The sequence below is a fragment of the Mustela lutreola genome, chromosome 6 (assembly GCF_030435805.1).
Source record: "Mustela lutreola isolate mMusLut2 chromosome 6, mMusLut2.pri, whole genome shotgun sequence".
Lineage (NCBI taxonomy): Eukaryota > Metazoa > Chordata > Mammalia > Carnivora > Mustelidae > Mustela > Mustela lutreola.
The window spans coordinates 41,240,444-41,263,494 of NC_081295.1; the positions used below are offsets into that span (position 1 = coordinate 41,240,444).

At 46.0% G+C, this 23,051-nt stretch overlaps 1 protein-coding gene across 1 annotated transcript in view; it reads left to right on the plus strand.

Annotated features, from left to right (window-relative positions):
• Positions 1–23,051, plus strand: part of GABRR2 (gamma-aminobutyric acid type A receptor subunit rho2) — a 43,844-nt gene that overhangs the window by 12,067 nt on the left and 8,726 nt on the right. Inside the window, exons 3-4 of the mRNA XM_059176326.1 lie at positions 20,584–20,651; positions 22,157–22,380. Of these exons, the coding sequence (XP_059032309.1) occupies positions 20,584–20,651; positions 22,157–22,380 (292 nt within the window). The remainder of the gene's footprint in view (positions 1–20,583; positions 20,652–22,156; positions 22,381–23,051) is intronic.

Genomic DNA, 23,051 nt, shown 5'->3' on the forward strand with positions numbered 1-23,051 from the left:
TGTGAGTAAGGCTGCCATGAACACAGATGTGCGGATAGCTGTCGGGAACCCTGCTTATATTCCAAAGTGGAATTGAGTCACTCTGTAGTTCTGTTTAGTTTTTTGAGGACCCTCCACATTCTCATCGATGGCAGCTGTGCATTTCACATTCCCACTTGCACAAAGCTGATTTTTAATTCACACTGTATACAGGGATGGCCAGGAGGGAGGGAGGGTCATCCCGGATTCTTGAATCATCGCCAAGGACTTTGTCAGGCTGGTCAAGAAGAATGGTGGCAGCAAAGTGGCTTAGGTTCTCCAACCAAAATACTTCAGTTCATAAGACATATACTTGACATATTTCTTGAGCTGCAGGGCCCCTGACTGGCTCAGTCGGTAAAACATGCAACTCCTGATCTCAGGGTCATGAGTTCAAGCCTCATGCTGGGTGTGGAGCCTATTGAAAAAAAGAAGCCCTGTACTTTTTGAGCTGTTACTATGTGTCAGTGAGGTCTGTGTTATCTGGAGACCCAGGAGTGAACAAGATAGCCACAGTCCTTAGAGTTTTTATGCTCTAGTGAGGAAGATCAGGGCTGATCAGGATGTCAAGTTGTGCCGGGAAGGAAAGTACGGGAGCTGCAGGGTACACACGGCAGCGTCTGCTGGCTACACGCAGCAGGCAACTGCGGCCCTGATGAGCCGGGGAGGAGGAACACCAAGGAGCCACCCTTGCCTGGGAAGCATGCGCTCTTGGAGTCCTTTACATTCTGTGACTTTGCCTGACAAGATAGATTGTTCTCAAGAAGCTAACAGTCTACTGGAGAACAGAGAAATGATGGAGCAATGTAGGATGTTGCTTCTGTTGGAGAAGGGGGACTGAGGGAATGGTGAGAAAGAGGACTGGAGATGATTTCCCTCAGGTGGCGATGCTTGCCATGAACCTGGGAAGATGCTTAGTGGGTGAGCCCAGTAGGCGGGAAAAAGAGGACAACGGACAGCCAGGGAGAAAGGTGCTCTTGGGTAAAGATGAAGTGTGTCAGGGAATATGAGCAGCTCCCCATGGCTGGACTCTATCGTGTGTGTGTGTGTGTGTGTGAGAGAGAGAGAGAGAGAGAGAGAGAGGGAGAGAGAGAGAGAGAGAAGGAGGTGGGGCACAGAGAGATCAGCCTGGCCGGGCAGGGGCAGCTCTGGGAGGATGTCTGGGCAGGAGGCTCACTGAGGGCTTGTGGGAGGATGCTGGGACAGTTAAAATGGATACTGGCCACTGGTGGGCCACTTCCAGTCCAGAACAGAGCCCATGAGAGATTAAGCTAAGGCCCTGGAGAGAATGGGGGGGTCTGAGAGATGCTAAGAAGGAAGCCAGTCTCTGATGCCATCAGGGAACCGGGGACACCTAAGCATCTGCCATGGGGGAGGCCATTCACTGAGATGCGGCATCAGGGAAAAGCCATTGGGAAAAGACAGAGTAACTGCCAGGAAGAGATGGGTGGCTCAGAGTGGGGAGGGGAGAGAGGGTAATTTGCTGGGAGTGGAACCATTACCGGGCTGAGGACTGAAGGGTAAGAGGAGGCAGGAGTTGACCTGTTGTTGTCAGTAGTGGCCTTAGGCCCAGGCAACGAGCCCTGCTCTGGCCAAACCCCTTCCCAGGCTCTGGGGCCGAGAGGCTGTGCTCACGTGGGGTCTCCCTCCTGGCCACATCTGAGCACAGGAGCTTGGACTCACGTGTCCACACACCTTGAGCTTGTTTCCAGGAGCTGCGCAGGCCTCTTCCCTAAATAAGCTCTGAAGGAGACTGCATCACCCCTCTTTCTGAGAGGTGGCTGAGCCGTGTTGGAAGGGGGTGGGATGGAGCTCAGACACGTGGGTGGGGGTGTCCACATGCATGTATGAGAGGCTCTTCTGGGGGCTCCTGGGTGGCTCGGATGTTAAGCATCTGCCTTCGGCTCAGGTCATGATCTCAGGGTCCTGGGATCGAGCCCCGCATCAGGCTCTCTGCTCAGCGAGAAGCCTCCTTCTCCCTCTCGCACTCCCTGCTTGTGTTCCCTCTTTTGCTGTCTCTCTCCCTGTCAAATAAATAAAATCTTAAAAAAAAAAAAAAAAAAAAAAAAAAAAAGAGGCTCTTCTGCACGCAGGGTGCTGCTGAGCGGGGAGGGAAAGAAAGCTCGGAGGCTCAGGCCCCCTCTCTCTGCTCCGCCATGTTCAAGCCTGGAGCTCTGAGGGGTCTAAGAGTTCTGAAGTTGGACTTGACCTTTGGGTTTGTTGGGAAGGTGTATTTGTCAACGAGGTAGGATAGGCTTTATGTCATGTTGTCGTACTTTAGCTTGATTTACAACCTTCAGATATTCAAGCAATATGGCGTCTGGGTCCCTGGTTGTACTCTTGCCTGTAGGTGGGCCTGCGAGTGCTATTGCTGTCCATAGAGGTCAGTCAGCTCCCCAGCACCAGGCACGGAGGAGAGTGGGCCTGGAGGGGCAAACCCACAGGTCAGCGTTGGGTGGGTTGAGATTGAGTGACACAGAGAGACTGAGGGACTGAGCCCAGCCTGTGACAGGGGCAGGTTGGGGCACGGTCTAGGCCAATAGCACCTTTCCCACATCAGCCTCTAGAACACAGGAGAACACCTTCCAGTGCTAATCGCACACAGCAAGGGACTGAATTCGGGAAGGAAGGCAGGCAGCGTGGGTTCATGGGATAACGGCTAACCCCAACGCTTCCAGCCTTCATTTCGTGAACCTGCCTATTTTCTGTCAGCTCTTTCTCAGGCGATTTGGGCTGGAAGGTCAGGAGCCCTTTCTGAGTTTGCTCTCCTCCCCTTCCCAGTCAACCAGCTTAAATCAATTCATCCATCAAACAGTCGGTCAGATCTGCTTCCACTTTCCCAGGCCTCACCCCCTTACCCCACACATTCTCAACATGCTCTTGGAGGGTGAAAAAGACACAGCTCACAGTGGTTGGTGGCCCTCCAAAGCTCAGTCCTTCCCGACAAAGCCTTTTCTCTTAGTATTTCATTTAAATTTAAATTCATTGATAACCTTAAATAACCTTAGAATTTTCTCTTTAGGGGCAATAAAGATAAGTTTAGAAGCACTGCCTAGTGTAACCCTGACTCATCACCTCATGCCGCACCTCCCTACCACCTCCTCTATCCCCACAGCCAGGGGGGATGGCCTTCACCTTCTGGAAACCTTTCTTCCCTGTGCTGTTCCCTCACAAGGGGCAGGCTTCCCATACTCTTCAAGAGGAAATGCAGCCCCTACTTCTCCCTGTTAGCTCCAGAGGACTCCACAGTCCAGCCCAGCTCATTCCCGTCTCCCCCTATCCCTAACCACGACTCTTCCCTCCTAGAAGGCTCACAGTCCTGGAACATCCTGTTCCCACCTGTGAGCGTCTTTCTATCCACATCACTCCTGCTCTATGCTTCATCCAACAGCCTGTCCACATCTAGAACCCTGTTTAATTCCTTTCCTCTAACATGAGCCATCTCTCAGCTATTTTGAATGCTAGCACTTTCAGCTTTGAAAGAATCGCAGATTCCTTCTTTCACTCGCCAGACCGCCCCTCCACTTCAGACACCAAAGGCAAGTAGTGGGTTCCAGAGTCACTGCGCAAGTCTGACTTGGCTACAAAATCAGGGGTTTCCACCACCCCCTCTGCAGGTTCAGTAATCGGCTGTAATGGTGCGTAGAACTCAGGGAAAAACTTGCTTGCTGTTACTGATTTATTATACAGCGTATTATGAAAGAGACAGGTGAGCAGCCAAATGAGGAGGTCCACAGGATGAGAACTGAAGCGTCCTGAGCACAGGGGCTCTGTCTCGTGGAGCTGGGGTCTCCCACCTTCCCTGCATGTGGATGTGTTCGCCAGCCTGGAGGCTCACCAAACCCTGTCGTTAGGGTTTTATAGGGTTCCCTTACACATGCATACTTGATGAAATCCTTGGCTATTGGTGATCACCTCAACCTCCAGTCCCCCCTCTCCCCGGAGGTGGGGGCATGAGGCAGCAGCTGAAAGTTCCAACCCTCTAATTACATCGTTGCTTCCCCTGATAAGCAGCCGCCATCCTGAGCTATCTCCTCACTAGCCTAAACTCAGAAATGTTTGCTGGAAGTCTGTTATGAATAAAAAAGATACTCTTCTCACTCCTATAGCTCAGGAACTTACAAAGGTTTTTAAAGTTCTCTGCCAGGAACTGGGGAAGAAGACCAAATCTGTATTTCTTGTCATATCTCGATATCACAATTGCTGCATCACTTTGCAATGTTACTGCCTGGTTACTTCTCAGGTTGGACAATCTCTAATGTGATGCTTTCCTAAGGAAGTTCCTTTTCTTTTCTTCAAAGATTTTTTTTTTTAATTTAGTTATTTGAAAGATACAGAGATAGTGACAGAGAACATGAGCAGGGAGGAAAGGGAGCAGCAGGCTCCCTGCTGAGCAGGGAGCCTGATGTGGGACTCAATCCCATCATGACCCTAGCCAAAGACAGATGCTTAACCAGCTGAGCCACCCAGGCACCCCCCAAGGAAGTTTCTAAGGTAATTCTGATGCTTTTCACCTGGGATGATACTTTAGAACCACTCCCATATAAGACACCCTCTGTGTTTGGGGTGCCCAGACCTGTGAGTGCCCCAGGGCTCTCCACATGCTTTACTCTGTGGCCTCCTCTCTAGTAAGGATTCAAGCCTGGACTTCTAAGCTCCAGGAGTCTGGCCACCAAGGCCTCAACTCCTACTCATCTGACCCTGCTGAGGTCCATGGAGCCAGTGCAAGGTAAGGTCCTGGCTCTCTTTGAAGCTGTGGCCTCCTGTTGAGTGGTTCTTGGATCTCCCTAGCTCTTCCTCCTCCTTTTCCCACATGGGGTGGTCTAGCACTTCACAGTTACATTTGAGGTTGGGGAGCTGAAGCTAGGGAGAAAGCTGGCTCCTGGGGCTCCTGCAGCCTTTTCCCCAGGAGCTATTGCCCTTGGAGGAGACCCCTCTGATCCTTCCTTCGTGCTCTTGGCCCTTCCCTTCTGGAGCATGAACCCTAACTTGCCACCCATGCTGTGCTCCTACTCACTCCTTCCTCTGAAATTAATCTTTCCTTTCTGGTCTCTCCCCCAAAGAGCCCCTCCCCTGCGATCCCCCTTGGGCCAATCTCACTCCTTCCCTCCCTTGACCCCACCTGAGAGACCAGGTAAACAACAAGGTCACTGAGCTCCAAAAGGACAGGATGCTGGGCCCCATTAATGAGTCTGTTTGGGGATGTTACATTTAAGAAATTGTTAGATATCCAGTGGAGACCTCTTTTAACCTTTTTTGTTGTTGCTGTTATGTTGTTAGTCGCCATATAGTACATCATTAGTTTTGACGTAGTATTCCAAGATTCACTGTTTGCATATAACACTCAGTGTTCCATGCAGTCTGTGCCCTCCTTAACACCCATCACCGGGCCAACCCATCCCCTAAATCCCCTTCCCTCTAAAACCCTCAGCTTGTTTCTCGGAATCCACAGTCTTTCATGGTTTGTCTCCCACTTTGATTTCCCCCCTTTCATTTTTCCCTTCCTTCTCTTAATGTCCTCCATGCGATTCCTTATGCTCCACAAGTAAGTGAAACCATATGATAATTGACTTTCTCTGCTTGACTTATTTCACTCAGCATAATCTCCTCCAGTCTCGTCCATTTTGATAGACATGTTGGATATTCATCCTTTCTGATGGCTCTTTTATTTATTTATTATTTATTTTTTTATTTAAAAAATTTATTTATTTATTTGACAATCAGAGATCACTAGTAGGCAGAGAGGCAGGCAGAGAGAGAGAGGAGGAAGCAGGCTCCCTGCTGAGCAGAGAGCCTGATGTGAGGCTTGATCCCAGGACCCTGGGATCATGACCTGAGCTGAAGGCAGAGGCTTAGCCCACTGAGCCACCCAGGCACCCTCTGATGGCTCTTTTAATCTTTTACAACAATCAGGCTCTTGGAGTTTGAGTCAGAGATGGGACTCAGGGGGGCAATGAGAGTCGGTGTGGGGTTTCAGGGGAGAGTTGGTTGAGGGAAAGACCGCACATCTGCAGAGAGGAGCTTTGTGGCAGAGAACATAGAGGGACGGGTGTCAACAAGAAGGCCTGGGCCCAAGGAAGACTCCTAGACTCAGTGACTCAGCAAGGGTCAGGAGGGGAGGGCAGGGAGGAGGTGGAGACAGCTGGTGGAGACGGGTAGCCAAAGAGAGTTTAACAAGAAGAGGAAAGTGGTCATTAGGGCATGGGAAATAGTAAAATCTCACTTTGGAAGTCTCCTTCCAAGTCAGCCATCCAGAAGTTCTCACACTTGAGTGTGGGTCAGCATTACTCCAGTGCTTATGAAAACCCAAACTCCCGGGGCCCCAACCCAGAGCCCCTGGCTCAGGAGCCTGGCGGGTAGGACTCCAGAATCATGTTGCAAACGTCTGCCTGGTGAGGCTGTTGCTGCTACCCGAGGTAGTATGGTCCTGACCCAGTCCAGCCTAGATCCCAAAGTCCTAACACCAAAAATCCTGCTTTCACAAAATACCATAGACAGGGCAGCTTAAACAACAGATTATTTCTCACTGTCCTGGAGGCTGGAGGTCTGAGATCAGGGTGCCATCGATGCGGTTCCTGGGGAGAGTTCTCTTCCTGGTTTACAGATAGCCACCTCCTCACTGCATCCTCACAGGGTTAAGGGAGAGAGAAGCAAGCTCTCTTGTCTCTTCTTACAAGTCCTATTTGTGGAGGCTCTACCCTCCTGTCCTACTCACCTCCTGAAGGTCCCAACCTCCTAAGACCATCACATGGGAACTAACTAGGCTTCGCCGTATGAATTTGGGGGAGGAGACACTCAGTCCACAGCAAGCACCTCCTTCCATGGGGTCTCTGCCCACCCAGCAGCTGCACAGGCCCTTCTGACCTTTCTCAGTGATGAGTATCTGAGGAGTTTCCCCAAGACAGTTAAGCAGAGAGTCTGTGGAAAAGGGCAAGACCGCCCACAGGCAAACCCATTTCCACAAAGGACAGGGGATCGAGGCTGTTTCCTCGGTGAGTCAGCGGTGGAAAGTACCTTGTATGTACTGAGGTAGCCCACGGGCACATTCTTCACCGTTTACACAGGGACAGCTGCACTCTCCCCTGTCCACCTAGGACACTCTCTCTTTGCCGCTAAAAAAATATTCTCTTGAAGTGAGCACTGCGTTCGTGCGCTGTAGGTCTTGAACCGATGACCACACATTTAGAGACTTAAGCCTGCACACATCTATTATCTATGGTTCTATGGGTCAGAAGTCCGAAATGGGTAAACTGTAAGTTTACTGGGGTAAACGCACAGTGTCAGCGGGGCTGTGCTCCTTTCTGGAACTTCTGGAAAGAATCTGTTTTCTGGCCCTTTCTGGCTTCTAGAGGCTGCCCAGATTCCTTGGCTGCTGGCTTTTCCCTATCTTTAAAGCCAGCAGCAGCGGCGGGAGTTCCTCAAACATTGCATCACTCTGAACCCTTCTGTCTCTTTCTTCCACATTTAAGGACACTTGTGATTCCATTGGGTCGGCCTGGATAATCAAGGCTGCTTTTCCTGTTTTAAGGACAGCTGATTGGCATCCTAAGTTCTATTTGCTGCCTTCATTCCCCTTTTGCCATGTGGTGCCTAACAAATTCACAGGTTCTGTGGGTCAGGATAGAAACATCTCCGTGGGAGGCATTATTCTGCCTCCCCCAAACGTATGTAAGGTGAAGTGCGTAAATCTCATACATAGCTCGAATTTTTACATATGTGAATATTTATTCTTAAAAACACGACCTAGATCAAGATATAGAACATTTTCAGCTCCTCAAATGGCTCTCTCATACCCTTTCCAGATGGTGCCTCCCAAGGATAACCGTTATGCTGCCCTCTGTCACATGAATTAGTTTTGCTCATTCCTGTGTGCCCTATAAATGGAATCCAACAGCATATGACACGCTGTGAAATAACCTGGTCCCTCTTTGGAACTGTACGGCATGGAGTTTTTTCATCATCTGAGAGCCAGTCTGTCTTTCTGAGGGAACCCAAGAACTCTGTTGGATGTGGTAGGGGAGGGAGGCTGATGGCTCACTGCCCTGGGATAACATGAGAGAGAGAGTGTGTGTGTGTGTGTGTGTGTGTGTGTGTGTGTATGTGTGTGTATGTGTGTGTGTGTTTGTGGTCTTAGTGAGTTGATACAGAATGCTGAAGTGACCAGCAGACCAGCACAGGCTTCAGGTCTGCACACAGAGGCCACCGGGTGGGAGGGTTTTGCTGCGGAGACAAAAGCCAGGACTGTGGATTTGTCAAAAGACCCGTGAAGTCTGTTCCATCTCAGCAGACGCCAGTCCGCGGGGTCGATCCAGGCCACCTACTTCATGGCGGGGCCAGCCAGCATGGATGCGAGGGCCTTTTTCTCCTCCAGGCTGCAAGGTGACCCAAGGTGAGAGGAAATCAGAAACACCTTAAAAACCAGACTAGACTCAGCTGCTGTTAGTTGGTAATTGAAAATTTTTCAGACTTTGAAGCATAAGCTTTTGCAAGAAAGATCAGAAAAGCTGCCTTTTTTTTTTTTTTCCACATCTGAGAAGTGGTGGGTTAATTATCTTCCTCGCTCCCCTCACACCTCCTGACACTGTTCATACAACCGGAAATGCCCTTCTTCCCTTTGCTACTTGTTAGAAGTAACCACTGCTTCAAACCCCAGCCCAAACACGGTCTCTATGGTGACGCTTTCTCCAGTGCCCCCTGTCAGAATTAATCAGAAGTTGTCCCTTCGGTAAAATTCTCTACAGTGCCTTTGGTTAGAATTAATAGAGCTTTCCTCCTGTAGTATCTCCCAGATGCTTCTATTATATCACTTTTGTGATGTGTCCTGAAACAGAGCACCTTGTCCCCCTTAGCGGATTTCAGTCACCTGGAGAAAGCCGCTGTGTCTTCTTGGTCTCCGCACTCCCAACTGCACCCCTCAGGGCATGGTCTAACGGACGTGGGCAACGCAGGTCTGAAAGGATGAACCAGGCAGTCGGTGAAGGTGTGGAGACTTTAGGAAGCTCACACACATGGAAGGTCTTGTTGAGAGTAAGCTGCAATGGATCTGTGGAAGATTGTGACACCTGAAACATCAAAGTAAGAAGTACAAAGTAAGAAGGATAATGAAGAATCATTATTAAGGTCTTATTTTTTGTTTCAATTCATTTTACTACAAGTTTGAGAAAATTTTGTTATAAAAAGGGGCATTGGGAAGACGGTATCTTTGAAAAGGTACTGCCAGATGACAGAAGACATGAACAGATATTTCTACAAAGAAGACGTACAGATGGCCAACAGATACATGAAAAGATGCTCAATATCACTCGTCACCAGGGGAATGCAAATCACACTATAATGAGTGTTACCTCACACCAGTTAGAACAGCTAAAGTCAACAACACAAGAAACAAGTGTTGGTGAGGATGTGAGTAAAAAGGGACCCTTGTGTACTGTTGGTGGGAATGTAAACTTTGGAAAATACTATGAAGGTTCTTCAAAAAATTAAAAATAAAATTATTATATGATCCAGTAATTCCAGTACTGGGTATTTACCTAACAAAATTGAAAACATTAATTCAAAAAGCTATATGCACCCCTATGTTATTGCAGCATTGTTTACAATAGCCAAATAATGGAAGCGGCCCAAATGTCCACTGATAGAGGAATGGATGAAGCCGGAATGGAATATTACTGAGCCAAAGAAAAGAATGAAATTTGGCCATTTGCAACAACATGGATGAATCTAGAGAGTATCATCCTCGGCGAAATAAATCAGAGAAAGACAAATACCATATTACTTTACTGATATGTGAAATTTAAAAAAAAAACAAATGAACAAAGGGAAAAAAAGAGAAAAATTTTAAAAAGAGACTAGAGAACAAACGGATGGTTACCACGGGGGCAATGGGTGGGGGAGTGGGTGAAATAGGTGACCAGGAGTAAAGAGTGCACTATCAGGATGAGCACTGAGTAACGTACAGAAGTGTGGAAAGACAATATTGGACACCTGAAAGTAATATGACACTATATTGGACATAATTTTAAAATTAATTAATTATTTGAAAAGATACTGCCAGACAAGTCTCATTAATCCACTACTGATCACAACATCTCTTTTGAGGTGTTGTTCTCTCCCTTTAGCATAGCAAGTTGTAACTCCTTAGGAATGGGGAACACGCACAGCTAATAATTGCCAGCCCTTCTTCAAGTGCGGCCCACAGAGATTTTTCTGTTGCTGGCTTCTCCGTTTCACTCTGTGGCACCTTCCGCTCACACTGCTGGCGGTGAGTGAGGCTGTGCTTCCCTGCAGCTCAGGCTGGGTGACAGTCCAGGACTCGAGTCCAGGACTCGTGGGGGGTCCTGGGACAGTGCGTGGTTATGCTGGTGTGGCGGGCAGAGGACCCAGGGCACCTATAATTTCCCTGGGGAGCTGGATCTGCGGCGTGGCCCCTCAGTGACACTCATGCTAAAAGCGTGGCGGTCATTTCTGTCCCCATGTGTATTAAGCCTCCTTCAGGACAGGCTCTTTGTTCTGTGAGTGCTGAGGGAAATAGCCACCAGTAACTTTCAGGCTCCACCTTCTAGGTAAGATAAGCCCCTGTAATAATGACAGTGATAATATAACTCTATAGAATATCTTATATGCCAAACCTCACATGGGCTTTGCACAGATTAACACAGTCAGTCCTCATGACAACAATATGAGGTTGGAATATATTATACCTATTTAACAGGTAAGGAAACTGAGGCACAGAGAACTTATGTATGCCCAAGGTGACACTGCTAGTAAATGATAGAGCCAAAATTCAGCTCCTGGCGCTCTAACACAATGGACTTAATTTTTGATATTTTGGAATCACAGAGTCCTTTGAAAATCTGTTTTTTTCCCAGAATAGTGATAATCTCTCTGTCACACACACACACCCAAACACACACACCCAAACACACACGTGCACACCCACACACACTTTTATATGTGATGTCAGGAGATTCACAGAATCCTTGCACCTGTCCCTAGCGGCCCCACGGAGCTCAGGATAACTACCTCCGCCTGCCTTGTACAGATGATCTCCACCCGATGACATCAGTGCGGAGCAACAAAGCACAGACATGAGCAGAGCAGGCCGGGGCAGCTGGGAGCTGGCATGAAGGATACCTAGGGAGGGCAAAAGAGGGAACACAAGGCCAGGTGGGGGACCAGAGGGACAGAGGAATGGCCCTCTATCCGGGTCCGGAGCCTGGTCTGTCTTCTGGCCCTTAGGAGGGTCAGGTGGCTTTCTTGGGCTTTTCTTCCCTGTTCTTACCTTAGTCATTCCTACAGCAGAGGTTTCTCAACCCACTGACGCACTGGTTGGAGCAGATGGGAGTGGGGGACTCAGGGACCTGCTTCCTTAAATGACCACTTTCTTCTCCACCTGTGGGATCAGAGAGCCTGCAACATCCCCCCCAGCCCCACCCCACCCTCTTGCTCTGCTTCCACATTTTCAGAGGAACCTCTGCCATTTATCCTCAGGTCTTCTTATCTATTGTCATGCTAACCACCCACCCTCCTCTAAGGTGTAGGGGTGTGGTGGGGCAGGGCGGTGGTGGGGGCTTCAGATGCTTTCTCCGTGCAGATTGTCAAGCTGACAAAGCAGAAAGATGACCCTCCTCTCCACAGGTTGATGGGGAAAGTAGATGAGTATTCCAGTAGGAAAAGAACAGTACACCGTGTGTTTCAGCAACCTCACTTAGGAGGTTGGGGAAATCCTCCTAGAAGAAAGGTGGGGTTTGAGTGGAGACTCTGGTCAATTGGACTAGTAATATCTTGTGTTTCAGATGAAGTTATGTCTCTTTTATATATCTATTGTTTATTTCCTCTTTTTTGGAAATGCTTATTCAAGTCTCTTGCCTGGTTTTGTATTGGGTTGTATGATGTTTTCTTAATGGGACTCTTAGGAATTATATATATATATTCCACATATAAGCTCTTTGCCTGTGGTATTTTTTTGTAAATTGGAGTTCTTGATTTCTTCACTGGAAAAATTTTTTAAAGATTTTGTTGATTTATTTGACAGAGAGAGAGAACAAGAGAGCATAAGTAGGAGGAGTGGCAGAGGGAGAGAGAGAAGCAGACACCATGCTGAGCAGGGAGCCCACCGCCGGGTTCTATCCCAGGACCCTGGGATCATGACCTGAGCCAAAGACTGATGGTTAACCGACTGAGCCACCCAGGAGCCCCTCAGTGAAAAGTTTTTTTTATAGAATTGTAACACGTATACAGAAAAAAATACACAATTCCTAAGTGTACAGCTTAGTAAAATCACAAAAAGTGAACACTTTCATTACTGAGCATGTAGATCAAGAAACAGTATTTCCAGAAGTCTCCTTGCCCTGTCATTATCCTTCTATCGTGGGCAACCATTATCCTGATTTCTAACACCAAATAATTCATTTTGCTAGGTAATCTTAATTTCAGTGTGAATCTATTGATCTTTTCTTATGGTTAGTGCTTTTTGTGTCCCAATATTGCTCTCCTGAGGTAAGAATATATTCCCCTCTGTTACCTTCTGGAGCTTGTTGTTTTGCTTTTCACCTTTGTGAAACTCACATTTCATATCTATAATCCACTTGGACTTATTCTGCATATTGTGTGATTTGCATATATATTGCCAATTGTCCCAGCATTAGTTATTAAAAATACTATTCCTTCTCCAATGACCTGCAGTGACATCTTTAAAATAAGTCAATGTCCTTAAATATGTGTGTCTGTTTCTGGACTCTCTAATCTGTTCCATTAGTCAGTTTGTCCATTTTTACACCAGTCCCTCACCTGTTCTGGACTCTCTACTCTGTTCCATTTGTCAGTTTGTCCATTTTTACGCCAGTCCCTATAATGAATCTTGATATCCGGTAAAGCACATCCTCCTACCCCGTTTTTCTTCAGGATGGACGGCTTTGAATTTCCTAATGATCATTTTGTCAAGTTCCATACAAAAATAATGAGATCTTGATTAGAATTGCACTGAGTCTGTAGACCAATATGGGATCATTCAGATTTTTACAAGATTGAATCACCCAATACAGGAACAGAATCTATTTTCCCATTTATGTAGGTCTTTCATTTCTTTCAGTAATATTTCATAGTTTACTTCATAGAGTACCTCCAGATATTTTGTTAGATTTATATTAGGTTCTTATTCCTAGGCATATTTGATGTTATCATTAAAAGCATTTTTGCAAAAATTTCCCTTTCTAACTTTGATTTTTATATATTGACTCTGTATTCAACATCCTATTAAAATCCCTTATTAATTTCTAGTAGTTGATCTGCTAATTAAAAAATTATATACCCAATCTTATTTTTGTTTCTTTTTTTCCAGCTGTCCTAATGTTTCTCATTCCCTTCCTTTTTGTACCATCTAGACTTTTCAAAATAATACTGAATAGAAGTGGCATTCACAGGCATTCTCAATATGAAAGGAAATCTTACAACACTTTACCTTTACATATGATATTTACTTGGGTGCCCGACGCTCAGCTGGTTAGGCAACTATCTCAATTTTGGCTGAGGTCATGCTCTCAGGGTAGTGTGATTGAGCCCTCTATAGGGCTACACACTCAGCCCAGGGTTGGCTTCTCCCTCTTCCTCTCTTCTCCCTGCTCGTGCTGTCTCTATTTCTCTCTAGAATAAATAAATAAATAAGGAATGCCTAGGTGGCTCAGTCAGTTAAGTATCTGTTTCTGGCAGGTCATGATCACAGGATCCTGGGATCGAGTCCCTCATCAGGGTCCTTGCTTCTCCCTCTGCCTGCTGCCCCCTGCTTGTGCTCTCTCTCTCTCTCTGACAAATAAATAAATAAAATCTTTAAAAACAAATAAGTATAATATTTACTATAGCTATTTTTTGGTAGCTATCACTTTTCAAATTCAATAAGCTCCCTTCTAGTCCTCTATTCCTCAGTGTCCTAAATGGACACTGATTTTAGCAGAGGCTTTTTCTGTTAATGTGGAAAATTATATTGATTCTATTTTTAAGATTTATTTATTTATTTTATTTTTAAATTTATTTGAGAGAAAGAGAGAGTGGGGGGGGGCAGGGACTGAGGGAGAGGAAGAGAGAAATCTACGCAGATTCTGTTAAGCATGAGCCTCATGTGGATTTCGATCTCATGACCCTGAGATCACAACCTGAGCGGAAACCAAGAGTTGACATCCTTAACAACTACGCCACTCAGGTGCCCAATTCTATTTTTATGGTTTAGAATTTTATGCAGAAATTCTCAATCTTAATTTTTATTATCTCTTTGCACTTAGTACACTAAGATATTATGCTATTTCAATATGTAAAGCCCCTTGTTCTTATTCTCTATTTTTTCTGCTGGTTATCATGTCTTCCTTTCTTGTGTGCCTTATTTGTGCCTTATTATCTTATTTCTTTATTATGAGCTATATATTATATTTATAATATTTTGAATAGAAATAACTGGAGAACTCACATGGTGATATCTTCCTCCAGAGAGAATTTCTGTTTATTTCTACCAGGTAGCTGGTAGCACTGATAGCCCGGGCTGCCTGAGGCTACTAGCACTCCAGAGAACTAATCCACTTGTAGAGACTGATGTGATTTGAAGTTGAGCTGCACATCCTGCAAGGGCCTATCTACCTTCATTGCTAGGGTGTACTTTTGGGCTTCCTAATACAGAGTTAGCCTGTTTGGTGGGCCCTGGTCTCTAATCCCAGCCTTGAAGCTTCCGGAAACCATCAAGAGCTTCCTTCAGCTCCTCAGTTGACTTCCTGAGTTAGCAAATTCTCCCAAGAAAAGTAGATCCAAATTTTGAACACGTCTGCTTGGGCCTCTGTTTCTCTCTCACATCCTAATCCAGGTTTAACTTATTAACTTCAAAGTTTTCAGAAATAAATTTTTATGTTTTGTCTAGCTTTGTAGTTTTCAGTAGAAATATTACTGTGAATTCCTTAGCTTGCAATTACTCAACGTGAAAGTCCTTGATTGATTTTTCAATTGTTAAAAAAACCTTGCATTCCTGGAATAAACCTGATTTAGAAGAGACTTACCTTTTTTTAAAAAAAACATATTACTGGATGGGATCCAGCTTAATATTCTGTTTAGGACTGTTGATTCTATGTTCATGAGTGGATTGACCTATAATTTTGCTTTCTTGTGCAGTTCTTAGGCTAACTTCATAAAATAACCTGGTATCTTTTGACATGTATTTTGATTTTTTAAAATATTCTTTTGATATTCTCTAGAAGAATTTATGTAAGACTGGTACTATTTCCACCTAAACCTTTGCTAGAATTTGTTGGTGAAGACATCTGGACCTATCATTTTCTTTGTGGGAAAATTTAAATTAAAGATTTTTTAAATTAAATTTTTTTAAATAAAAAAGCAACATTTAAAAAATAATTTTCAGGTTTTTATATTTTTCCTCTTCTCAGTGTTGACTGCTATGTTGTATATCTCTGGGAATTTGTTCATGACATCTAAATTTTAAAGGTTATTGGGTTGTTCAGAATAACATCTTTTAACAATTACTATATGATCTCTCTGATACGAGGAATTTGGGAGGCAAGGTCGGGGGGTTGTGGGGAGTCGGGAAGGAAAAAATGGAACAAAATGGGATCGGGAGGGAGACAAACCATAAGAGACTCTTAATCTCACGAAAAAAAACTGAGGGTTGCTGGAGGGTAGAGGGGTAGGGAGAGGGTGGCTGGGTTATGGACATTGGGGAGGGTATGTGCTATGGTGCTGTGAATTGTGTAAGCCTGATGATTCACAGACCTGTACCTGTGGGGCAAATAATACATTATATATTAATAATAATAAAAAAAGAATAACATCTTTTAATTTTTTTATGTTTGTAGCATATACAGTGATGGCTTTTTCATTCCTGATAGTGGTTATTTTTGCTTTCCTTTTTGCCAGATCAATCTTATTAGAGTTCTATTGGTTCTATCAGTCTTTTCAAAGAACCAATATCTGGCTTTAATTATCCTTTCAGTTGTATGTTTGTTTTCTAAATCAATGCTTCCTGTGCTTACCTCTTTTATTTCCTTCCATCTACTTTAATTTGTGTTTCTTTCCCTACCTTGTAAATTGAATTTAAGCTTTTCTTCCTTTCTGAGATGAAGGTTAAGGTTATAAATTTCTCTAGAAGAAATGCTTGGCCTACATTCCATGAGTTTTGATGTGTACTATTTTTTAAGTCATTTTGTTAACATTTTCTAATTTTCATTATGATGCCTTCACTGACCCATGAGATTTTCCAGAAGTACATTGCTGAATTTCTAAATGTACGGAGATTTTCTAGTTATAGTTTTGTTGCTTATCTCTAATGTTTATTGAATTCAGAGTTATATCAATTCCAGTCCTTTAAAGTTTGTCAAAAAGGCTCTTTAGCTCTGTATATAGTAAAATTTTTGTAGATGTTCAACAAAGGCTTGAAATGAATTTTGTCTTAAACATGTCTGTTACGTCAAGTTTGTTGATTTGTTTTTCATCTTATTTATCCTTACTAGGATTTTTTGGCCTGTTTTATAAATTCTGAGAAAGAAGGATTAAAATCTCCCACTATGAATGTAAATTTGCCTGTTTCTGCTTCAATTCTGTCCACTTTTTATTTTTGCCTTTTGAGCTTATATCAGTAAACGCACACAAATTTATATTTATATTTTATTGGTGAATTGAGTCATTTGTTACTACGAAATGAGCCTCTTTATCTCTCTTTGTCTACTTTATTTGATATAATACAACAATACCCATTTTCTTTTGGTTAGTATTGACATGTGATATCATTTGCATTCTTTTATGTTCAACTTTCCTGTATCTTACATTTTCAGTGCATCTCTTCAAACAGCATAAAGTTGGGTGTTGTTTCTTGATCCAGTATGACAAACTTTTAGCATTTCTGAATTACCAAGTTGAACAATATTTGTTTGTTAAATGGAACATTTGGTCCATTTATATTTAGGAATAATTTACATGTTGGTTTTAAATCTGTCATCCTACTCTGTCTTTTTTATTGTCCAACCAATACGGTGTCTTTCTTTTTTTCTTTCCTTACATCTTTTCTTTTGGATTGGTTACTTTTGGTTTTCCTATTTAGGCTTTCCTATTTTAGTCTGAACACACATATTCTTGCTATTTGTCCGTGGCTCCCTGGAAAACAGCATGAACTCTTGGCTTATCGTACTAGCGTGTTAATTAGCTACTTTAACTGTTCTCCAAGACAACGCAAAGATCTCATAACACTTGCACTTCGCTTATATCCCTCCTCATTTAAATGATATTTTTGCTTATATTTCTGTTTGGGTTTTTCACCCCCACAATACGCTATTAATATTGTTTTATATAGCCAACGTTTACTTAGAATTATGCATATGTTTGTCATTTTTGTTTTTCTTTTTTCATTCTTGCATCTCCATCTTTCCCTTTGGGAAACCTTCCTTCAGCTTGAAAAACATCTTCATTTAGGGCAGGACACATGTCGGCCTATTCTCTGTTTTAGTTTGTCTGAAAATTCTGTTTCACATTCATTCTTGGAGTCAGTGGGGAAGACATGACATTTATCTTGATTTTAAAAATGGATAAATTCCTAACATGTGCTTTTTAGGGCCCTGTGAGGAGAAGTAATGACAGGAAGGCTAGGAACCAAGAAAATCGTTGGCTACACATGTATTTCCCTTATGCTACCTTGAATTTGTCACCTCATTGGCTATACTGTCTGCAATCCCACCAGTGACTTCTGTTTGGTTTACCAGATCTCTCTCTCACAGCAGAAAAACCCACCATGGTGTGAAGAGGCCAAGGCGTGAATGCCTGCTTAGTCTAGTTAAAGACTGTTTTCTTTCTAACACCCTAGGGGACCCAGTCCTACTCAAAACGTAAAATTGTTCAGGGAAGAAGGACAAAGACCAGTTCTTTGGTAGAATTTCTCCCAAAAATCAGGTTAGAAAAGGCCACAGAATAGAGAGTTCCGGAGAGCCTGGGCAGTGGGGCAGGTCAAGGTCAAAGGTTAACCCCATTGCACTCAGACCAAGGAGGACAGGGCATTGGTTCTGTTCAAACTTGAGGTGTGAGTCCCCCACAAGGCAGCTTTAGAGCCTCCTGAACACCCAGATTGCTTACCTCCACCAATCCAGGTCTCCAGAGAACTTGACCTGCCCTCCCACATGGGCAGGACCTCCAGAGCACTGATGCTACCCTCAGGCATTATCAAATTTCTCTTAGAAGGGCAGTTGGAGCTGTGGAGAGCAGGCCAGGCCCTAAGAACAGAGCGACACAGTTTCAGACTCAAAGCAAGCTGATATAGTTTATCTTGAACACGTCCTTTGCCAAAACCAGCTCCTATTCAAACACTGTGCCCATTATCTGAAAACCAGGCCACTGGGAGGTAGGTCCAAAGAAGGTGATGGTTGTATTGTTTTTTTTTCCCCTTTGGCTCTTGGGACAACTGGATGTGGCAGATCACGTGGCACTTTAGAGAAAGGAAAGGAGGGGAAAGTAGAGCGGATCATGCACAGCAAACCCCCGTGAAATACAGGGCTACCAAAGTTAGCAGTTTGGACTCTGGGCCATTGTAACATCTCTGGCTAACAGAGGGTCCACAGGATGAGGAAATTAACCAGCCCCACTTCCCCAGGGGCTATGCTGGGAGCACGTGGCCCCAGGACAGGGGAGCAGGGTCTGGGTACCAGGAGAGAACTCTGACCAGGCTGCCTGCAGACCCCCCCTAGTGTTGCAAGCCCCACTGTGGGAGAAAGGCAGACTAGTCAGCCCTAAGGAGGGGGACTCCTCCCCACACTGAACATTCCACTTCTGGCACCTTCAAAGCACCCCATAGCCTAGAATAAGAAGAGAACACAGCTGTTAGAACAGGGACTTCTCATGGGCCCTGACCTAAGCCATCTGTTGAAAAACATGGGAAAATAAAAAGATCAGCTTACACCCTGATTTGAGAGGGGGAAAGTGAAAAAAAAAAAAAAAAAAAAAAGCATTGTACTAATTTCCTTAGATATTTAAGAACACAGAAAATAGTCATTACATCCCTGTGGTAATCAATAAAATCCTTCCATTCTGTTGGACTCAGTAAAAAAAACAAATCTTTAATGGTGTGATTGTAAGTATTAGCAGGTATACAGGGAGATTTGGGGGGAGTCATGAATCCACCAACCTGGGCCACCTCCATGAGGACCCCTAGTCCTCCAGTGTGGGCTGGAACTGAGGACTGAGACTTCTGGTTCCTATTCCATGAAGGTCTCTGATCCTCCTTCCCTGCCCATGACCAAAGTTTCAGTGCGTTCCAGACCTTCTCATTCCTAAGATCCAGACTCCCTCAGCCACCCTAAAGTTCTCCCTGCTCAGACCACAGTGGGTCAGCATGGCCTGGTCCCCACTCCCTGGCTGGAGTTCAGAGGTCAAGGTGCAGTGGAGAAGGCCTCTAGACAATGCCTTCTCCCCAGGAACCCAGCGCTGCTGCCACTTGACTCTCTGAGATAGTTTTTTGTCTCTGAGTATAATAGCATGTGTTAATATGCTCAAAAACACAGGCTTTTCGTTTTCCCCATTCTAGCTTTAAAAAAAAAACTAAAATCTAAAATACTGGGGGGCGAGGGTGGCTCAGTGGGTTAAGCCTCTGTCTTCAGCTTGGGTCATAATCCCAGGGTCCTGGGATCGAGCCCCACATCAGGCTCTCTGCTCAGCGGAGAGCCTGCTTCTCTCTCTCCCCCCGTCTGCTGCTCTCCCTCCTTGTGCTCTCTGTCAAATAAATAAATAAAATATTTTTTAAAAATCTAAAAAACAATTTATAGAAGTATAACATACACACAGAAAGTATACAAGTTGTAAGTGGACAGCCCATTAAGTTATCACAAAATGAATGTAACCATCATCCAGCCCAAGAAATACAACAGGATGCCAGAGCTAAATCCACAGCTAAACACAGTTTTGGACATTTTGCCACGGGCCAGGTGGAATTGAGTGTCAAGCTCTTGTGCTATGTACTCTCTTACTCCTCTTCTGACATGTTCTGAAAGGATTTAAAATTCTTGTACAGAATTGTCTTTGGCTGTGATCCAACTTCTTCTCTCACACCCAGACGGAAGGCTTCTAGAAGGCAGTATTCGGGAGGTGTAGTTTGAGTGACCGAATGAACCCAGCCCCGGGCATGCAGGTGTTCCAGGCCCAGGTCTGAGGCTCTTAGGGCTCATCTGTCCTTTATAGATGTCACAGGAGGCAGGACAGTGGACCAGGTTCCCTACTGAAACACTAGAGCATTATTCTCTCTACCTACAGAGATAGTACAGGGATGTAGGAAGTAGTAACCCAGCTCATCAATTCATGCAACAAACATGGATTAAACATTCATGTTGACCCAGGAAAGACACATAAGGCAGATGGTGTCTCCAACCTCAGGAAGAAAGTTCAGGAACCCAACATGTCAGGAAATAGCAAGAAAACCCTCATAGAATTTGGATTACTGCTTCACTCTGTCCCAGTCAGTCTCTTCCCCAGGAGGAGGGGGCTGGGGTGGCTGACCCAGTGGTAGATAGAATGGGCCCTTCACCAGCTGGCTTTGCTCTTCTGCAGGCCCCGCTATCCCGGTGGGCGTGGACGTGCAGGTGGAGAGCCTGGACAGCATCTCGGAGGTGGACATGGTACGCAGCGCCCTCGGCTGGCGGGGCAGCCTCAGGGTGGCTTTTGAGGTTAAGGTTCTGAGAACGCCTGTGGCCGGGGCAGCTGGGGAGGGGGGCAGGCAGGCTGTGCCTGGGTGGGCAGAGCCAGGGCTGCAGAGGATAGACTTGGGGACTGGAAGTTGGATCAGGTGCTGTGAAACTAGAACAGCGGTTCTCAATGATATGGGTCAAAGTAACTCGGGAAGTTGGTTAAATGCAAATTTCTGCGCCCCACCAGAGACTTCCTGAATCAGTCTCCGGGAGTGAGGCCCAGCCCCTTACATTTTGGACACAGCTCTCACGTGATGGGACCAGTCAGATGAACCTCACTTGGAGGAGCCCGGGAGGGGACATTCTCAGACAGAAACTCTGCCGTTCGCTGCCCCCCAGGGCCCGCCTTGAACATGCCTCCCCTGCCCAGTCCTTGCTGGGGTCCGCAAAGATCGGGCAGTCAGGGAAGGCTTTTGAAGAAGCCTTGTTTCCGTTGAGACGCGAAGGACAGATTAAGAAGGAGACATGGTGGAGCGGGCCAGAGGGAGAGCAGGGGAAGGGCCTGGAGGCCGAAGAAACAGGAGTTCTAGAAGCACAAACTAAAACATCGGAGCACAAAGTGAGGAAGGGGTGGGGGCGGAGGGTTGGGCGGGCGGGGGTGCTCCCGCCCACCAGTAACCCTGCAGGATAGCCAGGCGGGGTAGAGGTGTGCTGGTAAAGCAGAAGTGGGCCCTAGGCTCTGAGACCAGCACCACCAGCAGGCATCCTAACGCCCCCGCTCCAGAAGAAGGTGTTTGGGGGCATTTCCTTACTTACTCACACTTGCACCTTGTCTACTGGCTGTGACAAGGAGCCAGCCTCTTGGTTCAAGGCCTCATCAATGCAGGCGAGGAGACACCATTTAACAGAATGAGCTTTCAGGCTGAAATTATAGCAGATACGCAGCTGCCCAAGCCTTCATCCATTCATTGACAACCCCCCCGATTTTTCCATCCTGCATATATTTATTGAGCACCTACTGTGTGCCTTATCAGGCATCCAGTTAGGACCTGGGGACTCAATGGCACACCAGACACAATTCTGCATTCAAAGATTCTTCGAGACCCACACGCAAAACTCTCTTAAACGGGACACTGGGTTGTGAAGGCTTCTCCCAGTGCCCACTCACGTGACACTGAAAACTTAGCCAATAGGAAAGGAGCCCTGTGTGCGCAAGTCTAGGCGAGAGAGAACAGGACAATCTCTTTCTGTGGTCCCCATGGCAGGTTCACAGCTGCAGGTTTCACTTGCAGCCCCTGAGGGGGTGCTGTTCTCTGTACTGGGCTCCCACCCCACCTCCCACCTGCACAACGATGAGCCCTTCTCTTGCCCACCCTAGCGGCACCACAGAGGCAGGTAGCCACCGTCCTGTGGTGGAGCCTCTGGTGTGCATTGCTTTGGTTGATGACGGATGGGTTGTAAGAAAGGCAGCTTGCTAAATACATCTGGCTCCACAGGACTTCACCATGACCCTATACCTGCGGCATTACTGGAAGGACGAGAGGCTGGCCTTTCCCAGCACCAGCAACAAGAGCATGACCTTCGATGGCCGGCTGGTAAAGAAGATCTGGGTCCCCGACGTCTTCTTCGTTCACTCCAAACGGTCGTTCATCCACGACACCACCACCGACAACATCATGCTACGGGTGTTTCCAGATGGGCACGTGCTGTACAGCATGAGGTAATGGTCCCTGGGCTCTTGGTCCAGTGTCATGCTCATACATATGGTCAGCCTGGTTGGCCGTGAAGAGTTGGTCACCATGGTCCCCAGGCTCTTGGTCTGGCGCCATGCTCATATGTTTGGTTTGCCTGGTTGGCCGTGAAGAGTAGGTCACCATGGTTGGCCTGTGTCTCTACGGTATGAGCCTCCTGATGTCGGTTAGAACTCTCTGAGGATGAAACGGTCACCCTAGTAGCCAACAACTTCCCTGTCACTGGGGCGCTTAAGCTCGAGTGAGGAGACTAGGTAGGCCTGAGTGAGTTGAAGGAGCCAATGACCTTCTAGGCACCTTCCAGCCATGACAGCCCATGATTCTACTTTATTGGTAATAAAGATTTAAAAAGGTGACAAGAGCGGCTCTTGACTGAGTGCTGTTGCAGCCGGCTTCCGCGCTAACACGAGATGATGCAGGCTTATCCTACATCTTCTTGGCCTACTGGTAGGGTTCACCAGAACCTGATGCTAATAGCCTTGGGGTGTTGGTTGGGGGTTGATAACCTCCCAGGCAACACTGGGGGAGGCAGCCCACGGGCTGAGGGCCACGCGCAGAAAAGGTACAGGTGTGTGCTCCTGACAGCCAACACCCTCAGTGGCTGGGGGACGCAGTAGAGCGTTGATAACACATCCCGCGG